Source organism: Crinia signifera, chromosome 6 (assembly GCF_055691185.1).
Source record: "Crinia signifera chromosome 6, ASM5569118v1, whole genome shotgun sequence".
Classification (NCBI taxonomy): Eukaryota; Metazoa; Chordata; class Amphibia; order Anura; family Myobatrachidae; genus Crinia; species Crinia signifera.
Window position 1 is genome coordinate 17,494,015 of NC_139222.1, and position 21,111 is coordinate 17,515,125.

The 21,111-nt window shown below is 47.1% G+C and overlaps 3 protein-coding genes across 12 annotated transcripts in view; 1 reads left to right on the forward strand and 2 right to left on the reverse strand.

The window, feature by feature from the left end:
- LOC146010005 (uncharacterized) overlaps positions 1–21,111 on the reverse strand; it is a 730,148-nt gene that overhangs the window by 685,682 nt on the left and 23,355 nt on the right. The window lies entirely within an intron of this gene.
- LOC146010085 (uncharacterized) overlaps positions 1–21,111 on the forward strand; it is a 63,791-nt gene that overhangs the window by 28,329 nt on the left and 14,351 nt on the right. The gene's annotated exons all lie outside the window — the stretch shown is intronic.
- The window catches only part of LOC146010020 (uncharacterized), a 139,917-nt gene continuing 123,147 nt past the window's right edge, over positions 4,342–21,111 (reverse strand). For 2 of the 7 annotated variants that reach the window (XM_083150812.1, XM_083150813.1), the window contains 3 exons: positions 17,070–17,167; positions 16,730–16,979; positions 4,342–12,908 (listed from right to left, as the gene is read on the reverse strand). In XM_083150812.1, coding sequence (XP_083006938.1) covers positions 11,317–12,908; positions 16,730–16,979; positions 17,070–17,167 — 1,940 coding nt within the window. In that variant the 3' untranslated portion in view covers positions 4,342–11,316. The remainder of the gene's footprint in view (positions 12,909–16,729; positions 16,980–17,069; positions 17,168–21,111) is intronic. The other 5 variants (XM_083150816.1, XM_083150817.1, XM_083150815.1 and 2 more) reach the window with 3 other exon arrangements.

Genomic DNA, 21,111 nt, shown 5'->3' on the forward strand with positions numbered 1-21,111 from the left:
GGGCTGAATAAAGACTTGCATCCATCTGGTTCAGCCTGGGTTTATAATAGCTTGTCCCTTGTTGTATAGTATGTTCTGATATTTTAGAGAAGGATTATGTTACTTATTTGTACCCATGGATATTTTTAACCAATAAATGTTTATCCAGCCTTATTTTAAACGTATTTATAGTGTCTCCCGACACCACTTCTCCAGGAAGAGAGTTCCAAAGTTTGAATGTTCTGACTGTAAAGAAATTTTTCCTTTCTAGTAGAAAAGAGGGTGTGTGACAGTTCCTTATATTGGCCCCTGATATATTTGTCCATGTTGAGCATGTCCCCCCCCCCCTTAAACATCTCTTCTCTAATGTAAATAGTCCCAGATTGCTTAATCTCTCCTCATAGCTTAAATTCTCTATTCCCCTAATAAGCTTTGTTGCTCTTTTTGGATTTTTTCTAATTCTATTATGTCCTTTTTATAGTGTGGAGCCCAGAATTGTACTCCATATTCGAGGTGAGGTTTAACAAATGCTTTGTACAGTGGCATGATTACTTTTGAGTCCCTAGTTTCCATGCCCCTTTTAATACATGCTAGAATTTTGTTGCCCTTTTTTGTTGCTATATTACATTGAGCACTGCACCCCAGATTGTTGTCTATTTGGACTCCTAGATCCTTTTCAAGTACTGATTTACCCAATTCATCCCCATTTAGGTTATAACTAGCACACTGGTTATGTCTCCCAAGGTGCATGACCTTACATTTATCTACATTGACCCTCATCTTCCATTTTTTTGCCCACTCATCTAGATTGTCAAGATCATTTTGAAGTGTGGTGACATCTGATGATTTAGTAGCTCTGCTCAGTTTTGTGTCATCTGCAAAGATGGATACATTGCTGAGTAACCCCATCTCGACATAGTTTATAAAAATATTAAACAAAATGGGCCCTAGAACCGAACCCTGTGGCACTCCACTTAGTACTGGTATCATATTAGATACGGCACTGTTCACGACCACTCTTTGTTCTCTATTACACAGCCAGTTCCCTACCCATCTACAGATATTTTCCCCTAATCCCAGGTCCTCTATTTTATTTATCAACTTCGCATGTGGTACGGTGTCGAAGGCTTTAGCGAAATCTAGGAAAATCACATCTACAGCGTTTCCGTTATCAAGGTTTTTGCTAACCTCCTCATAGAAACCTAGTAATTTAGTTTGGCATGAACGATTTTTCACGAACCCATGCTGGTTATTACTGAGTAAGCTATGAAGGTCTAAATATTCCTGGATACCGAACCTTAAATATCCTTCAAATATTTTTCCAACTATTGATGTTAAACTCACCGGTCTGTAATTAGCGGGATCCTCCTTTTTGAATATTGGTACTACCTCTGCTATTCTCCAGTCTTTTGTTACCTTACCCGATGACAGTGAATTATCAAAGATGTAATGTAGTGGGGTCGCTAGTTCCTCCCTTAATTCCATTAGTACCCTGGGACTATATTGATCCTAACCCACTAGGATCCATAGGACAGCCTCCTCATTGACGGAAATGAAAAAATCCATCCTTAATATGTTATTTTTTGAGCGCCAGGCTGCCATGTGTGGTATTGAAAAAGACGTGGCACATTTTTATGCCAAATGGGATATTTATTTACAATCCTTAGTCATTACTGTACAGACAGCCATAGAGAAGATCTTCGAGAACACGACTTGGTTTGAACAGATTGCCTTGAACAGAATTAATAGATCCATTGAGAGTACTGACTTCCCACGTCTCCCCTCCCAACCATAAAAGCTCCCCCTGAAGTATCCATTCCTCATCCAGACCCAAGACTGTGGACCTTTGATGCTGTTAGGTTGTTGATGTCCTGTCTCCCCTGTATGTCAGCCTTACCCCTCCCTCCTCTCCCCCCCCCCATTTTGCAGTTGTTAGTTTGAATTAGACACATTGCAGTGTCTATGCTGAGATTCTAGAATAAACTATACTGATGTCCCATAAATACTCGAGTTATAAGAAATGGTCTTCATCCCACTGTTCTTCGTAGATACACTGATGGACAAATAACCGTTTCTATAGTGGGACAATTTACCCTTAAGGAATGGCTTCATGATGACTCACCTGACTCTGGGACTGGTTCGGATCTTTGTCCCTCCTGGTCTGATTTGGCGCCTATGCAACAATCTTTATACCATGTGATTGCTTACAAGTTGATTGTGTTAATGCTGTTGTAACAAAAACTAACACTTGTGATGCCTTCTTTGCAATATTTATTTTATTCATTTTATAGTTTGTAACATTGAAAAAAACTTCTTAACACTTTCATGTAAAAGATGGTCTTCTCACCCTGCTGGTTAACTGCAGTGGGTTTATGCTCAAAAAGCAAAAGGGGTCTGAGGCAAGATTGCCAGGCACCACCGCAGTAGCTTGAAAAGGCCAAATCCACAAAGTGCTCATATCCAAGCCTGAGGAAGGGGATACAGTCCCTGAAACGCGTTGTTTGGACAGAATCCTTTGGATGCTCGAGCCTAGGCTTGACTGACTTATCCAGCCCAGCTTGTCTGCAAACACCGGTCCCTTGCTATTTACAGAGGGACGAAGAGTAGCACTTTTTGCCCACTGAGTAAAAGTAGCAGATGGTAGTCAAGCTGCCTTGGCCACTGCCAGAGAGGCTACAATCTTATTTAGCTCCTCCCCAAAGAGGACTTCTCCTGAAAAGGGTGACACCTCTAAAGCACGCTTAGATCCTATGTCCACTTTCCATGAATGCAACCAAGCATGCATCTAGCATCTAGCCAGTACCGAGACGGCTGAGGCCTTGAACACCAAACCAGCATCCATCATTGCCTCAGCCTTTTTAACATGTAACATACACATATTGCATTCCTCTGACGGTTCAGCCTCAACGACCTTAACCCAATTCTGTCCTGTACTGCTCAAGACGCTGCAATAGTAGGGCCTGGTAACCGCACCTGTTAGGCTAAACACTGACGTTAGGCACTGTTCCAAGTCAGGTGCTTAAGGGAAGCTGTTGAAGTAAAACAGGGTTTGACCAGGCGAGTCACATGTGAGTCCACCGGTGGTAGATTCTCCCCTAGCTTGCAATCATACTTTGGGAGAGGATACTGGTAGATTACCATTTTAGGTGATCCGAGTGTGGAAACTCAGATCTAACCACTTTACGTGACTTAAACATGTCTACTTTTATTTGCTAGCTTCTTCAGACAGGAACACTACCCGTATTGTGGTTATATCCTCTTCTGTCCCAGGTTCCCCTTCAGAGATATCTCCCTCATCATTATCCTTGGTCTCCCCCATACGACTCAGTAATGTCTGTCATTAAGTTTTACTGAGAGGACAATGCCTGTTTAAGCTGTTTTGAACCCTGCACAGTAGCTGGAGGTTTCTTTTGAGAAGCCAGGTACTGAGTGAACGATTGCATTGTATTAGACAATGAATCCATCCACGGTTGAGTCATTTTGCACAACCATTGGGGGGTCAGGACCTGTGACGGGTGTCAGATGGGCCACCACTGTACCCAATAACTAAGTAAAGGCCACCCATGGAGGCTTCTGCTGGGCCCGAGGGTCAGATGAGGGGCCTACAGGCAGGGCCGGTGCCAGCCCTGTCAGCGTCCCAGGCAACCCCTGCTCGTGCGCCCCCCTCTCCCCTCCCGCGCTCAGATGTGGGGGGGTATTCCCACCACTCGCAGATTCCGATTACCGCACTCCATGGGGGGCGTGCAGTTGCTCCCAGCAGGTTGCCTCTCTGCGCCATCACCAAGGCGGGGGGGGGGGGGGGGAATCAGCGGGTGCCTGACGTGGATTGTCTGCTGTCCAGCACAGGGGGGATGGGTGTTTTTAGTGGGCGCCTGCAGCGGAGATTGCCGCTGACAGTCCAGCACGGGGGGCTCCAGGGGGTGTCGGTGTGAGCGCTACCCTCCGCTGAAGATTGCCGCTGATGACCAGCATGGGGGGGAAGCGGGTTTAATGCTCATCCCGGCAGGGGGGGCGGAGGCAAACGACTCTCCTGCTCCCTGCTGGGATGAATTCCATCCTGGGTATCCTGCTGCAGCTTTTTATTTCTGTTCGCCTCGGCGGCTGAATACCGCCCTCCAGTGGCCCTGCCTGCAGGAATATGACAATTAGCACAGAGGCCACAACGTCCTGATCAGATAGTCCCGCTGTGGATGATGTGCATGAACTCCGTAATGGGGAATCTGCTTGTTGGCGTTTCTGTGAAAACAGAATGGTGTACCAGCCCAGGCTTGTGAAAAAAATATTACTACTAGAACGGTATCTTTTACAATTTTTTTAAATTTTAATTCATTAGCTGTAATTAAAATTATGGAATTCCATGTATAAAAATTGTAAGAATTTTATGGACATACAATAATCAAATCAATAATAATCACTGTATAATTCACCAGTGTATGGGGCATATTACCAAGCGGACTTCAAAGGTTTAACAGCAGGTGAAGCACCAGGTGGCCAATTTGTCCCAAAGAACATAGGTGGAATATGAGCCTCTGATGGGGTGAATGGTAAACCTGAATGACTTTTGCAAGTCTGACGCTGCCTCCGATTGTCCTCCGGATGGGTTGTTTGTATGGAGATGAGTGATGGTACTGTCCGTATTCTTGGATCGCCACCAGTGAAGGTGGAATTGAATGTCCAAATGTTTAAAAGTTCAACGCGTTTCCCTGGGATTGGTCTCCCAGCTTCCTTCTGTTCCTGAGGAAGCTGGGAGACCAATCCCAAAGTGCAATGATCTGCTGTATATAGTATCCCCGGGTAACCACAATCACTCTGACATCACACAATAGGGCCCGGAGTATAAAAGGGAAACCATGCAATTGTTAGGGGCCACACTCGATGGTTATATTTTAGGTTTTTATTAAGTACAATCTATTGTCCAAAACATTAAAGCAGATGCTAAAAGGACGGTTCTAGTACAACATGTATAGTACAGAGTAATAATAAGGAATAGGCAATAGAACAGCTCATACCTAGAAGGCTGCATACACACGGTTCTACCTCTATCTCTGATCTATATCATGGCCTGTAGGAGAGGTCCACAAAGGACAATGGGCATACGCAAGTTGATTGACAGGCGCTGGGCGTTTGGGGGCGTAATGCAGACTTTTTCTTGTAGTGCCCTAGATAACGCGGGCGGTTCCGGGCCATTGGGAGGGAGGGATGCTGTTATACGGGCGGCTCATGCGGGAGGGATGCTGATGTCATCAGTGGTCTGGATCTCCCCACAGCCATCGCACTGCAGAGTAAGTCTCAGCTTTCGCAGCACTACACATGGGGGTGTGGGGGGGATTCAATGGATGGTTGAATTAAGTTCTGTCACTTGTTTCTAGAACATCCAGAAGGATACAGGGTATTGCTACATTCCGTGACTATTGCCCGCATGTGAATGGTCCTGATTGCTGTCAGTAGGAGGGATGGGAAATGTTTAGCACTACAGATGGATTGGATTAAAAAACATGGTCTGTATCTGTACACAGGAAACACATATACAATGCAATATATAATATAAACAGTATTGAGGCAGGATTTGAGTTCAATTATAAAGATATAAAAGATATAAAAATGGAGTTAAGGGTTTGTGAAAAAGGCGAATGTTCAAACCTGCAGGTAGCGGCTCGTTAGTAGCTGAGAAATGCGCCAAAAACGGCTTCTTCCCTGGGTGCTGGAAATGCCAGTGCAGGGAATCTGAAAGTTTTAGTGCTATGAAGCGTTACCCTGTGTACACTTTCTCTGATATATTATATGTGTATATATATATTACTGTGGTTCATATGCACTTCATTACCAGCTCTTCAATGTGAGAGCTACGGAACAGCGTGCGCTGGGCCACTCCGTGTCTCTGAGTCTTTGTCCCACTGGCTTGTTAAGCTATGGTGCACACTGTAATAAGTCACTTGTGATGAGGAAGCATGAGGGGGGGGAGGGTGTCCCCTCATCCTAGTGGGGGGCAGCAGGCAGACTCCCAGGTGTCTGTTTGGGCCAGCAGTATTAAATCAAGGCTGGAGGCTGGAGAAGTTGTCCTCACATCATTAGTGAGGCTGATCCTTACCTGTTCCTCATGGAAAAAAGACATGATAAACGAGGGAGACTGAGTTTGTTATTATTCCAATCCCCAGCACCATCCTGACCGACAACCGCTGTGTGTGTGGTACTGATACACTGAGGATCACAGTTTGCTCCTAACAAAGATGCTTAGTAATGCACAGAAGGAGTTAGGTGCCATTAATGCACACAACTGCTATGGCGGTGTCTGGTCGCAGGACCCTCTGGCTGTGCCAGTGGGTCGCTGGTAATGACTCCAAGCGCAATGTGGAAGACCTCCCTTTTACTAGATGTCCCTTCTTGGGAGGAAAGAGAAAAATACAAAACTACAGGTTCTGGCCCTTTAATAAAGAAAAGAATAATAATTGGCTTAATATAAAAATAAAATAAGACAATCCACTGCTGCTGCTGCAAGTGTTTAGGGAGTCTGCTTGAACTCCCGCTGGGATTGAGAGAAGAGTTGAGGGTTTAAACGCCATGCGCTGCTATGACTGCATAACGGGTTGGGATCATTTGGTCGACAGTCATTAGGTCAACACCATTAGGTCGACATGGGTCCAGGTCGACATAGGAAAAGGTCATCATGGTTCTAGGTTGAAAGGTCATTAGTTCGACAGTCAAAAGGTCCCAATGGGGTTTTTCACTGTTTTTGGAGCCGACATGTGCCGACAGGCGGTATTTCATGCCCTACCATCCACTAGGGCGCGGAGGGAGAATAAAATAGTGTGCCGAGCTCAGCAAGCGATGCAAGGGGAGGGGATGCGGTGCACTGGAAACTGTGTCCATGTCGACTGTGTTGACATTCAGGTAAAAAAAACTGTGAAAAACCCCATGTCGACCTATTGACTGTCGACATAGACATTGTCGAACGAATGACCTTTCGGCCTAGAACCATGTCGACCTTTTCCCATATTGACCCAATGACTGTCGACCATCACGCTGTAGACCATGGGTCTTCAACCTATGGCCCCCCAGATGTTGTGAAACTACATGTCCCAACATGCATTGCCACATTTTTTCCTATAAGAGCATGCCAAAACTGTCAGGGCATGCTGGGACATGTAGTTCCACAACATCTGGAGGGCCACAGGTTGAAGACCTGTGCCAGTGTAGCCCAAATGATCACAACCCCTGCACAATGCGTGTACCTGTCACACGCTAACTGGCGGTTTGTGTGATAGCGTCTTGCCTCCCTTCTTACCACTAACCCTTGCCAGTGACTGTATTTAACCCTCTACTGATCGCGTTTCATTGACCCATATAGGGCGTTACTCTTGCAAACGTGATACTTTTAATTTATTGTTGTTTTTATACTTTACTTGCATTCCATATTTGTATATGAATTACCCATGAGATTATAAATGACTTTTGCAATGTTGACATAATCATATGCTTTTATACATAAAATGTATAACTTTACAGTGTGTCCTCCTTTGCAGCACATTCCAGTGCAGCTGCTGCCAATCCCTCCACATGACTGCCTGGCCCCTCCGCGAGTCCCCTCGCAGTGGGTGCTCGTCTGGTGCTACAGCGGACTACCAGCATTGCCGGCAGATTGGATGATCTTGTGACAGGAAATTCATGAGCTGGTTCAGTCAGGAGGTAGCGATTCCAGTCCCTCCTCAGGGACGAGGTCGGGGTTATTACTCACACCTATTGGTGGTTCTGAAGCCGAATGGCCCATTACGCCCAATTCTCTTTAAAGTCACTCAACCCATTTGTGTAAATGATAAAGTTTAGAATGGAGTTCCTGCAGGCCGTAATTACGAGAGTTTTGGCTTCCTGGATGTAAAGGAGGCCTTCGGTCTGTCGACCGCCCTGCACATGTTCACCAAGGTGATGGTGGAGATGATGATTCTTCTCAGGGATGTGTCATCCCATCTCTAGACGATCTGCTATTGAAGCTCGGTCAGAAGAGGCCTTACAACAGGACTTACTGGTGTCCATGCGAACCCTCAAAGACCACAGTTAGTTATTGAACATACCGAAGTCCTCCCTGATACCACCCAAAGACTTCTCTATCTGGGAATGGTTTTGGATACTGTATAACTGAAAGTGTTTCTCGCAGGGACAAGATATCGGCTATTCAGCTGCTCCTTGTGGACATACTGGTGCAACGGCAGATTTCGGTGCTTTAGTGCATCAGGTTGCTCGGAAAGATGGTGGCCTCATTCGAGGCACTCCAATTTGGGAGATTCCATTCCAGGTTATTCCAACTGGATCTTCCGAGCAAATGGTCTGGCTCTCATCTTCACATATACCAGAAGATTGTGATCGTCCCAAACCAGATTGTCCCTACAATGATGGCTCCACACTTCCAACCTGCTGGCGGGCAGGATATTTGGTATCCAGGAATGGATTCTGGTCACCACAGATGCCAGTCTTATGGGTTGGGGGGCTGTGGCGAAGAAAGAGGGCCTTCCAAGGGAAGTGGACCTTCTTGGAAACAAAGCTCCACATCAACAGCCTAGAGTTGAGAGCAGCGTATTATGCACTACTGGAAGCAGCTCCTCTCTTGGTCGGTCATGCGATTCGCATACAATCAGACAACATGACGACAGTGGCGTTCCTAAACGTACGTAGAGCAGGTCCTATATGCGAGAGGTGACAAAGCTCTTGTCCTGGGCAGAAAGGAACATTTAGGCCCTCAGCCATTTTCAATCCCAGAGTGGACAACTGGGAGGTGGACTGCCTCAGTTGCCACAACCTTAACTGGGGGAATGAAGTATAAAACACCAAGTACTCAATGCTCTTGTGGCTCAGTGGGGGACCCCACAGATAGACCTGATGGCATCCAGACACAACCAGAAGGTGGCAAGGTATTACTCAAGAACAAGAGACCCTCAGGTGGAGGCAGTGGAAAAATTGGTTGTTCAACCTGGTCTATGTCTTTCCGCCAATCCCGTAGGTGGCTCCGGTTCTCAAAAATATCCAAAATGATGGAGTCTAGACCATTCTGGTGGCCCCGGATTGGCCAAGAAGAAGTTGGTATGCCATCCTTCTGGCCATGCAAGTGGACGACCCTTGGCATCTCCCTCTACAAAGAGACGTGCTCACGCAAGGTCCATGCCTCTTCCGGGCCTTAGAGCAACTTCGTTTAACGGTCTGGAGATTGAGCGGCAGATCCTAGCGGAAAAAGGCTTTAATGCATCAGTGACTACCACGATGATGCAAGCTGGGAAGCCTGTTACTGCTTTGCATTACCATCACATTTGGATAAAATATGTGGGATGGTGTGAAAACTTGTTTTCTCTGGCTGAATTTAAACTGAACAGATTCCTCAGATTCTTACGGTCTGGGTTGGCTTTTGGGCCTACGACTGGGTTCAAAGGTTTCGCCTTGTCCATCTTTCAGAAGAAGCTGGATAATATTCCTGAAATACAGACGTTCCTTTGCGGTGTTTTGCATATACAGCTTCTATTTGTGGCTCCCACTCCACCGTGGGCATTAGATGTCATCCTGTCGTTTTTACAGTCCTCCTGGTTTGAACCTTTGGATAAGGTAGACCTGAAGTACCTCACTAGGAAGACTGTGGTCTTGTTAGCCTTAGCCTCGGCTAGGTGGGTCTTTGAATTAGGGGCATTAGCCTGTAAGAGCCCATATTGATCTTCCATGAGGACAGGGCGGAGTTGCATACCAACCCGTGTTTTCTCCCTAAAGTGGTGTCTGCATTCCATTACAACCAGCCCGTTGTGGTTCCGGCTAGCGGCCCTCAATCTGAGGTCCCAGCTTCTCTCTATGTGGTTAAGGCTCTCCGGGTGTGCGACCAGAGTCTTTAAGACAAAGTGTCTCTTTGTTCTATATGATGCTCAAAAGAAAGGATGTCCTGCTTCCAAGCAATCTATTGCACGATGGATCTGTGCAGCGATAAAACAGGCTTATGTTGTGGCGAACCTTCCAACACCTCCTGGGGTGAAAGCCCATTCCACTCGTTCTGTGGGGACTTCCTGGGTGGCAGCTCATGGAGTCTCGGCTCTCCAATTATGTAGGGCCTCTACATGGTCCAGTCAACATACATTTGTCAAATTTTACAAGATTGACGCCTACGACAATCTCCACACGTTCCCACCCATTCTGTTGTCTTTGGTATGTCCCCATCGTCATGAACAATTCCCTGTTTCCCATATGGATGTAAGAAAAAAGTAGGATTTTAATACCTACCGGAAAATCCTTTTCTCTGAGTCAATATGGGATACAGGGCGCCCACCTCTGTGCGGAGTTCTGCTGTTGTTCTCACTGGTGTGAGCTGTTGGGTCACTCAGGTGACCTCCTGTTACTTTTGTTCTCACTCAGGTGACCAAAGGTGTATTGTTGTCTCTACGGTGACCATTCGTTAAATCTGTTGTCACTTTGGTGAACAGCTGTACTTTGTTGTCACTAAGATGACTGTTTATTCAATTGATGTCATTATGATGACCAACTATTTTTGCTATGGTACTGAGTCGACCACTTGTATTCAAAGTAATGAGGTCACTTCAGCGACCACAGAATAACTAGTGATCGTTGTTGTTTGGGTGTGCTGGATGAATCTCACCAAATATAATATTACACATACTGTATTCCTTCTCATATTCGTTTCTTCTCCTTCGGCACAGTTTTCTATTAACTGGCTGGTGGGAGGGGATGCAGAGGGGAGGAGCCAATACACCCAGTGGAAAGTTTTGTATGTGCCCGTCTCCTGTTGATACCAACTTTTCCCCATCATCATGAACGATTCCCAGTATCCCATATGGACTTCGAGAAAAGATAAAAATCCCATTTTTACCCAGCAATCCATCTGTAGTGCTAAACATTTCTCATCCCCCCCTAATCACAGCAATCAGGACCATTCACATGCGGGCATTAGTCACGGAATGTAGCAATACACTATTTTATTCTGGAAGATATAGAAACAAGTGACAGATTGTATTTATATTGCAACAATATCACACTGCCTGATTACCATCACTCCGCCCCACTACAGCATGTTAGAGATAGGGTACTGAGCAATGTTTCCCACAACAAACCATTTCTATATAACAAATCAGGGAGAACAGCCTGAGCCCCAGCAGCACTACCCGGAGCTTATATAGAAACATAACACACTCGGTGCGCAGGTAATCACCACATTTCCTTGAATTAATTTCTTCCTTTGCACAGCTGCAATAGCATTTGTAGACGTGCATATGGGCGGGAATGTACTTGTATGGAGTGTTGTGTACCTGGTCGCTGGGCTCTGAAAACTCACAACCCAGTGATCAGGTCTGAATTACAGGTCTAAGAACATGGAAATGGCTTCTCACCAGTGTGAGTTCTCTCATGTCGGACAAGATGGTATTTCTGGGCAAAAGATTTTTCACACTCGGAACATGGAAATGGTTTCTCACCTGTGTGAGTTCTCACATGTCGGACAAGCAGTGTTTTACGGCCAAAAGATTTCCCACACTCACAACATAGAAATGGCTTCTCACCTGTGTGAGTTCTCTCATGTCGTACAAGATCTGATTTCTGGGCAAAAGATTTCCCACACTCAGAACATGGAAATGGCTTCTCACCTGTGTGACTTCTCTCATGTCGGACAAGACTTGACTCCTGGGTAAAAGATTTCCCACACTCAGAACATGGAAATGGTTTCTCACCTGTGTGAGTTCTCTCATGTTGGACAAGCTGTGATTTCTGGGCAAAAGATGTGCCACACTCAGAACATGGAAATCGCTTCTCTTCTGTGTGAGTTCTCTCATGTCGGAAAAGCTCTGATTTCCGGGTAAAACATTTCCCACACTCAGAACATGGAAACGGCTTCTCACCTGTGTGAGTTCTCTGATGTGGGACAAGCTCTGATTTACTGATAAAATATTTCCCACACTCAGAACATGCAAATGGTTTCTCACCTGTGTGACTTCTCACATGTCGGACAAGGTATGACTCATGGGTAAAAGATTTCCCACATTCAGAACATGGAAATGGCTTCTCACCTGTGTGAGTTCTCTCATGTATGACAATCTGTGATTTCCAGGAAAAAGTTTTCCCACACTCAGAACATGGAAATGGCTTCTCTCCTGTGTGACTTCTAACATGTTGGAAAAGATTTGATTTCTGGGCAAAAGATTTCCCACACTCCGAACATTGAAATGGCTTCTCACCTGTGTGAGTTCTCACATGTATGACAAGCTGTGATTTCTCGGGAAAAGTTTTCCCACACTCAGAACATGGAAACGGTCTCTCACCTGTGTGAGTTCTCTCATGTCGGACAAGATCTGATTTCTGGGCAAAAGATTTCCCACACTCAGAACATGGAAACGGCTTCTCACCTGTGTGAGTTCTCTGATGTGGGACAAGCTCTGATTTACTGATAAAATATTTCCCACACTCAGAACATGCAAATGGTTTCTCACCTGTGTGACTTCTCACATGTCGGACAAGGTATGACTCATGGGTAAAAGATTTCCCACATTCAGAACATGGAAACGGCTTTTCACCCGTGTGAGTTCTCACATGTTTAAAAAGATCTGAATTGCTGGTAAAACATTTCCCACACTCAGAACATGGAAATGGTTTCTCGCCTGTGTGAGTTCTCTGATGTCTAATAAAAACTAACTGATTTATAAAACATGTACCACACTCAGAACAGGTAAATATGTCAGCACCTGTATGAGCTGTTCTATGTGTAGCAGTATCTGAGTTACCAGGAGAACAGTCCTCAGGATTAGAGGTATCAGGTGATTTATCTGCACTGTGAGGCACTGGCTGTATATTTAGGGTAATGGAGGTGTCTTCTGGAGAATCCTGTGTGATGTTATCTTCTGTTTTATAATCTGGAGACAGAATAAGACGTCCCTCCGAGGTATTCCTGCTTCTGTGTCCATCTGCTGGAAATAACATACAGATATAGAGATATCGCTCTTTCCCTTTCCCCTCACCCATTTCATACTATCAGTGAGTACAAGTTATTCCGTTATAAATACTTTCCTACAGTACTAAATATCATGCAGCAAATAATGGGATTTATGTAGATGAGGTAACCCTTATTATATTAGTGCATTGGGAGATACTGAAGTATTGGGAGCCGGGCAGTGTAAGAGACCTGTAAGACTGGGTGTCACTATTCTGCCTAACAAAGCCCCTAAAGACAGAATAGGAGTAAAGAACAGGGGAGAGGGGATAAACACTATTCAGGAATGAGAACAACAATCCTAACAAGGAGAACAGTAATATAACAGAACAGAAACAAAGAGCATAAAGGGAAGGCATAAGGGATGCCCCAAAGCTGGTCCTAAGGGCAAGCTGGCATCTCTGGGGTACCCAGACTGGTCACATTGGGTAAGAGCTGCACTGAGGAGCAGGTGACAGCCCAGCTGTAGTGACAGAGGAGGGTGCGGGATAAGAGGATGCTGTAGTGACAGAGGAGGGTGCGGGATAAGAGGCCGCTGTAGTGAGAGAGGAGGGTGCGGGATAAGAGGCCGCTGTAGTGAGAGAAGAGGGTGCGGGATAAGAGGCCGCTGTAGAGACAGAGGAGGGTGCGGGATAAGAGCTTGCTGTTGTGACACAGGAGGGTGCGGGATAAGAGGCCGCTGTAGTGACAGAGGAGGGTGCGGGATAAGAGGCCGCTGTAGTGACAGAGGAGGGTGCGGGATAAGAGGCCGCTGTAGTGACAGAGGAGGGTGCGGGATAAGAGGCCGCTGTAGTGACAGAGGAGGGTGCGGGATAAGAGGCTGCTGTAGTGACAGAGGAGGGTGCGGGATAAGAGGCCGCTGTAGTGACAGAGGAGGGTGCGGGATAAGATGCCGCTGTAGTGACAGAGGAGGGTGCGGGATAAGAGGCCGCTGTAGTGACAGAGGAGGATGCAGGATAGGAGGTTGCTGTAGTGACAGAGGAGGGTGCGGGATAAGAGGCCGCTGTAGTGACAGAGGAGGGTGCGGGATAAGAGGCTGCTGTAGTGACAGAGGAGGGTGCAGGATAAGAGGCAGCTGTAGTGACAGAGGAGGATGCAGGATAGGAGGTTGCTGTAGTGACAGAGGAGGGTGCGGGATAAGAGGCCGCTGTAGTGACAGAGGAGGGTGCGGGATAAGAGGCTGCTGTAGTGACAGAGGAGGGTGCGGGATAAGAGGCCGCTGTAGTGACAGAGGAGGGTGCGGGATAAGAGGCCGCTGTAGTGACAGAGGAGGGTGCAGGATAAGAGGCCGCTGTAGTGACAGAGGTGGGTGCAGGATAAGAGGCCGCTGTAGTGACAGAGGAGGGTGTAGGAGAAGAGGCCGCTGTAGTGAGAGAGGAGGGTGCGGGATAAGAGGCCGCTGTAGTGACAGAGGAGGATGCAGGATAGGAGGTTGCTGTAGTGACAGAGGAGGGTGCGGGATAAGAGGCCGCTGTAGTGACAGAGGAGGATGCAGGATAGGAGGTTGCTGTAGTGACAGAGGAGGGTGCGGGATAAGAGGCCGCTGTAGACAGAGGAGGGTGCGGGATAAGAGGCCGCTGTAGTGACAGAGGAGGGTGCGGGATAAGAGGCAGCTGTACTGACAGAGGAGGGTGCGGGATAAGAGGCAGCTGTAGTGACAGAGGAGGGTGCGGGATAAGAGGCCGCTGTACTGACAGAGGAGGGTGCGGGATAAGAGGCCGCTGTAGTGACAGAGGAGGGTGCGGGATAAGAGGCCGCTGTAGTGACAGAGGAGGGTGCGGGATAAGAGGCCGCTGTAGTGACAGAGGAAGGTGCAGGATAAGAGGCCGCTGTAGTGACAGAGGAGGGTGCAGGATAAGAGGCCGCTGTAGTGACAGAGGAGGCTGCAGGATAAGAGGCCGCTGTAGTGACAGAGGTGGGTGCAGGATAAGAGGCCGCTGTAGTGACAGAGGAAGGTGCAGGATAAGAGGCCGCTGTAGTGACAGAGGAGGGTGCAGGATAAGAGGCCGCTGTAGTGACAGAGGAGGCTGCAGGATAAGAGGCCGCTGTAGTGACAGAGGAGGGTGTAGGAGAAGAGGCCGCTGTAGTGAGAGAGGAGGGTGCGGGATAAGAGGCCGCTGTAGTGACAGAGGAGGATGCAGGATAGGAGGTTGCTGTAGTGACAGAGGAGGGTGCGGGATAAGACACCGCTGTAGTGACAGAGGAGGATGCAGGATAGGAGGTTGCTGTAGTGACAGAGGAGGGTGCGGGATAAGAGGCCGCTGTAGTGACAGAGGAGGGAGGTTGCTGTAGTGACAGAGGAGGGTGCGGGATAAGAGGCCGCTGTAGTGACAGAGGAGGATGCAGGATAGGAGGTTGCTGTAGTGACAGAGGAGGGTGCGGGATAAGAGGCCAATGTAGTGACAGAGGAGGGTGAGGGATAAGAGGCCGCTGTAGTGACAGAGGAGGATGCAGGATAGGAGGTTGCTGTAGTGACAGAGGAGGGTGCGGGATAAGACACCGCTGTAGTGACAGAGGAGGATGCAGGATAGGAGGTTGCTGTAGTGACAGAGGAGGGTGCGGGATAAGAGGCCGCTGTAGTGACAGAGGAGGGAGGTTGCTGTAGTGACAGAGGAGGGTGCGGGATAAGAGGCCGCTGTAGTGACAGAGGAGGATGCAGGATAGGAGGTTGCTGTAGTGACAGAGGAGGGTGCGGGATAAGAGGCCAATGTAGTGACAGAGGAGGGTGCGGGATAAGAGGCTGCTGTAGTGACAGAGGAGGGTGCGGGATAAGAGGCCGCTGTAGTGACAGAGGAAGGTGCGGGATAAGAGGCCGCTGTAGTGACAGAGGAGAATGTAGGATAAGAGGCCGCTGTAGTGACAGAGGAGGGTGCAGGATAAGAGGCCGCTGTAGTGACAGAGGAGGGTGCGGGATAAGAGGCCGCTGTAGTGACAGAGGAGGGTGCGGGATAAGAGGCCGCTGTAGTGACAGAGGAGGGTGCGGGATAAGATGCCGCTGTAGTGACAGAGGAGGGTGCGGTATAAGATGCCGCTGTAGTGACAGAGGAGAGTGCGGGATAAGAGGCTGCTGTAGTGACAGAGGAGGGTGCGGGATAAGAGGCCGCTGTAGTGACAGAGGAGGGTGCGGGATAAGAGGCCGCTGTAGTGACAGAGGAGGGTGCGGGATAAGAGGCCGCTGTAGTGACAGAGGAGGGTGCGGGATAAGAGGCAGCTGTAGTAACAGAGGAGGGTGCGGGATAAGAGGCCGCTGTACTGACAGAGGAGGGTGCGGGATAAGAGGCAGCTGTAGTGACAGAGGAGGGTGCGGGATAAGAGGCCGCTGTACTGACAGAGGAGGGTGCGGGATAAGAGGCCGCTGTAGTGACAGAGGAGGGTGCGGGATAAGAGGCCGCTGTAGTGACAGAGGAGGGTGCGGGATAAGAGGCCGCTGTAGTGACAGAGGAAGGTGCAGGATAAGAGGCCGCTGTAGTGACAGAGGAGGGTGCTGGATAAGAGGCCGCTGTAGTGACAGAGGAGGGTGCGGGATAAGAGGCTGATGTAGTGACAGAGGCGGGTGCAGGATAAGAGGCTGCTGTAGTGAAAGAGGAGGGTGCAGGAGAAGAGGCTGCTGTAGTGAGAGAGGAGGGTGCGGGATATGAGGCTGCTGTAGTGACAGAGGAGGGTGCGGGATAAGAGGCTGCTGTAGTGACAGAGGAGGGTGCAGGATAAGAGGCTGCTGTAGTGACAGAGGAGGGTGCAGGATAAGAGGCTGCTGTAGTGATAGAACAAGGAGAATATGAGACTCTCTGTAATACTCACCTCTGCTAATATCTGTAGGGATTTCCTCATTCTTACACAGCTGGTCACCAATCACATCCGTCTCTTCTCCCTCTGTATCTTCTACCTTAATATCAGTCACATCCGTCTCTTCTTCTCCCTCTGTATCTTCTACCTTAATATTAGTCACATCCGTCTCTTCTTCTCCCTCTGTATCTTCTACCTTAATATCAGTCACATACGTCTCTTCTCCCTCTGTCAATTGTACCCTAATATAAGTCAGGCCTCCACCCTAAATAAGAACAGTTTATTAGTGTATGAGACACACACAGCTTCTCTACAGATCATGTAGTGAGAACTCACTATGGTACATCCCACCTACCTGATCCTGCTGTGGGGTCCTGTTAGTCTCCTCTGTACAGTGCTGGGAATACAGAGGACGGGGACATCTCTCTGGGCTATCGCTGTTACTGGGCCCATCTGTAGGAGACATGCAGTGACTGTCGAGATTGTATATATGTGAATATCCTGGGAATACAGAGGATGTGGACATCTCTCTGGGGTATCTCTGTTACTGGGCCCATCTGTAGTAGACACACAGTGACTGAGGACATTGTATATATGTAATTATCCTGGGAATACAGATGACGGGGACATCCCTCTGGGGTAGATCTGTTACTGGGCCCATCTGTAGGAGACACACAGTGACTGAGGACATTGTATATATGTAATTATCCTGAGAATACAGATGACGGGGACATCTCTCTGGGGTAGATCTGTTACTGGGCCCATCTGTAGGATACACGCAGTGACTGAGGACATTGTATATATGTGATTATCCTGGGAATGTAGAGGATGGGCACATCTCTCTGGGGTATCTCTGCTACTGGGCCCATCTGTAGGAGACACGCAGTGACTGAGGACATGGTATATATGGGATTATCCTGGGAATACAGAGGACGGGGACATCTCTCTGGGGTATCTCTGCTACTGGGCCCATCTGTAGGAGACACGCAGTGACTGAGGACATGGTATATATGGGATTATCCTGGGAATGCAGAGGACGGGGACATCTCTCTGGGGTATTCCTGTTACTGGGCCCATCTGTAGGAGACACGCAGTGACTGAGGACATGGTATATATGTTATTATCCTGGTAATACAGAGGTCGGGGACATCTCTCTGGGGTATACCTGTTACTGGGCCCATCTGTAGGAGACACGCAGTGACTGAGGACATGGTATATATGTTATTATCCTGGGAATACAGAGGACGGGGACATCTCTCTGGGGTATCTCTGTTACTGAACCCATCTGTAGGAGACACACAGTGACTGAGGACATGGTATATATGTGATTATCCTGGGAATACAGAGGATGGGGACATCTCTCTGGGGTATCTCTGTTACTGGGTCCATCTGTAGGAGACACACAGTGACTGAAGACATGGTATATATGTGATTATCCTGGGAATACAGAGGACGGGGACATCTCTCTGGGGTATCTCTGTTACTGGGTCCATCTGTAGGAGACACACAGTGACTGAGGACATGGTATATATGTGATTATCCTGGGAATACAGAGGACGGGGGCATCTCTCTGGGGTATCTCTGTTACTGGCCCATCTATATGAGGCACGCAGTGACTGAGGACATGGTATATATGTGATTATCCTGGGAATACAGAGGACGGGGACATCTCTCTGGGGTATCTCTGTTACTGGGCCCATATGTAGGAGACACGCAGTGACTGAGGACATGGTATATATGTGGTTATCCTGGGAAAACAGAGGACGGGGATATCTCTCTGGGGTATCTGTTACTGGGCCCATATGTAGGAGACACGCAGTGACTGAGTACATTGTATATATGTGATTATCCTGGGAATACAGAGGACGGGGGACAGTTCTCTGGGGTATTCCTGTTACTGGGCCCACCTGTAGGAGACACACAGTGACTGAGGACATAGTATATATGTGATTATCCTGGGAATACAGAGGACGGGGACATCTCTCTGGGGTATCTCTGTTACTGGGCCCATCTGTAGGAGACACACAGTGACTGAGGACATGGTATATATGTGATTATCCTGGGAATACAGAGGGGACATCTCTCTGGGGTATCTCTGTCACTGGGCCCATCTGTAGGAGACACGCAGTGACTGAGGACATGGTATATATGGGATTATCCTGGGAATACAGAGGACGGGGACATCTCTCTGGGGTATCTCTATTACTGGGCCCATCTGTAGGAGACACACAGTGACTGAGGACATGGTGTATATATGGGATTATCCTCGGAATACAGAGGACGGGGACATCTCTCTGGGGTATCTCTGTTACTGGGCCCATCTGTAGGAGACACACAGTGACTGAGGACATGGTATATATGTGATTATCCTGGTAATACAGAGGTCGGGGACATCTCTCTGGGGTATTCCTGTTACTGGGCCCATCTGTAGGAGACACACAGTGACTGAGGACATGGTATATATGTGATTATCCTGGGAATACAGAGGGGACATCTCTCTGGGGTATCTCTGTTACTGGGCCATCTCTGTTACTGGGCCCATCTGTAGGAGACACACAGTGACTGAGGACATGGTATATGTGATTATCCTGGGAATACAGAGGACGGGGACATCTCTCTGGGGTATCTCTGTTACTGGGCCCATCTGTAGGAGACACGCAGTGACTGAGGACATGGTATATATGTGATTATCCTGGGAATACAGAGGACGGGGACATCTCTCTGGGGTATCTCTGTCACTGGGCCCATCTGTAGGAGACACGCAGTGACTGAGGACATGGTATATATGTTATTATTAGTATTATTATTATTATTATTTATGTACGTTTTTTCATGAATGTTTTCCATTGTTATTCTCCCAATCCCAAAAGTGAGCGTGATATGCAGGCGAGGCAACTCTTATGTGTGATGATACATAATTAGTTGTACATTTTAAACCAAAATCATTAAAATACAAAACTATTAGTGAAATTAACTACCGACTCCAAATCCCCATCCCAAGCAAAAATGAAGTCATCAATATACCTGCCATAGAGGACCAGGCTTGCCCCGAGGTCAGCAAATTTTGGGACAAACCTGGTCCCCATAGCGGTCCTTCATACCTGTAAAAAATATTGTGAATCAAAAATGAAATAATAATGTTGAAGAATAAACTGTATTGACTGTAAAATAAACTGTTAGGACTCCCAATTAGAAAATACTCTACTTCTTTTAAGCCTAATTCTATATTGGAGTAGAACAATTCTATATCGAATGTGATGAAGTTGGAACTGTCCTTCCAATCTACAGTATATCCCTAATTTTCTCCAAAACATGTGTAGAGTCCTCAATATAATAAAGCTTTCAAATACAGCCCCTAACAGGACAGCTAGAATTTGATTGGTGGGTTATCTCTTCCCACTTTAGCACTCGTTAAAGTTTAGAACATCTGCCCATTTACATTAACATAACCATGATATGCAAAGCAGGAATGGCTTCCAATGCTGCAGGTACTAATTATACAAAGAAGCCTCTTTGATGGTCTTGGAGTATAGAAAGAACAAAATTCACTCCTATGGATATGAGAGGACCCCAATAAAAGAAACCTTTATAAATAGGTCATCCACCATGTTTATGTAACAGAACATAGTAATTAAGGCTGAAAAAAGATGTTAGTCCATCGAGTTCAACCTATCTGACTTGTAACTACTGACTTGAGAAAGTCATATCTGTAGGGTTCCCCTAGTGGCCAAAAATGTATCCAGTTTTGATTTAAATGAACAGTAGTTGCTGTAACCACCCCACCGGCAATGAGTTCCAGAATGTTACTGCTCTATTGGTACAGAATTTATTTTCCTCGAGCCCCAGTACATGCCCACGTGTCCTAAGTATAGGCCTGTTAGTGACCAATCATCTCCCAGTTCCATGTGATTCCCAATCCTGTATTTGAACATAGTAATCATATCACCTCTCACCCTCCGTTCCTCCAGTGAAAACATATTCAGCCTGGGTAACCTATCTTTGTGTTCCATGGATTTGAGACCTTCTCTGTACCTGTAAGTTAAATGTGAGCTTATACTTGTGGTTTGTAAAATCACACGGTGACCTGGATCTTGAATATCCAGATTGGGGAAGATTATCACCACAGAGATACCTTCACGTGCATGTCATCACTTGTAATAAAGGAAGCTGAAGGAAGCTTGAATCACCATCCAGAACACGGAAGGTGGCCCAAGAAGTATGTTCCACTTCACCCTCCCCCATATATAGGGCGATTGGTCACCATATATCTAAAGGACATTGTCATAGACATATATATATATATTTTTATGTTTTTCATCTTTATGTACATCAACTCATAATGAGAGGATACAGAAAGGGAACCCCATATTGAAGACACTGTGTTGGGTATGTTTGTA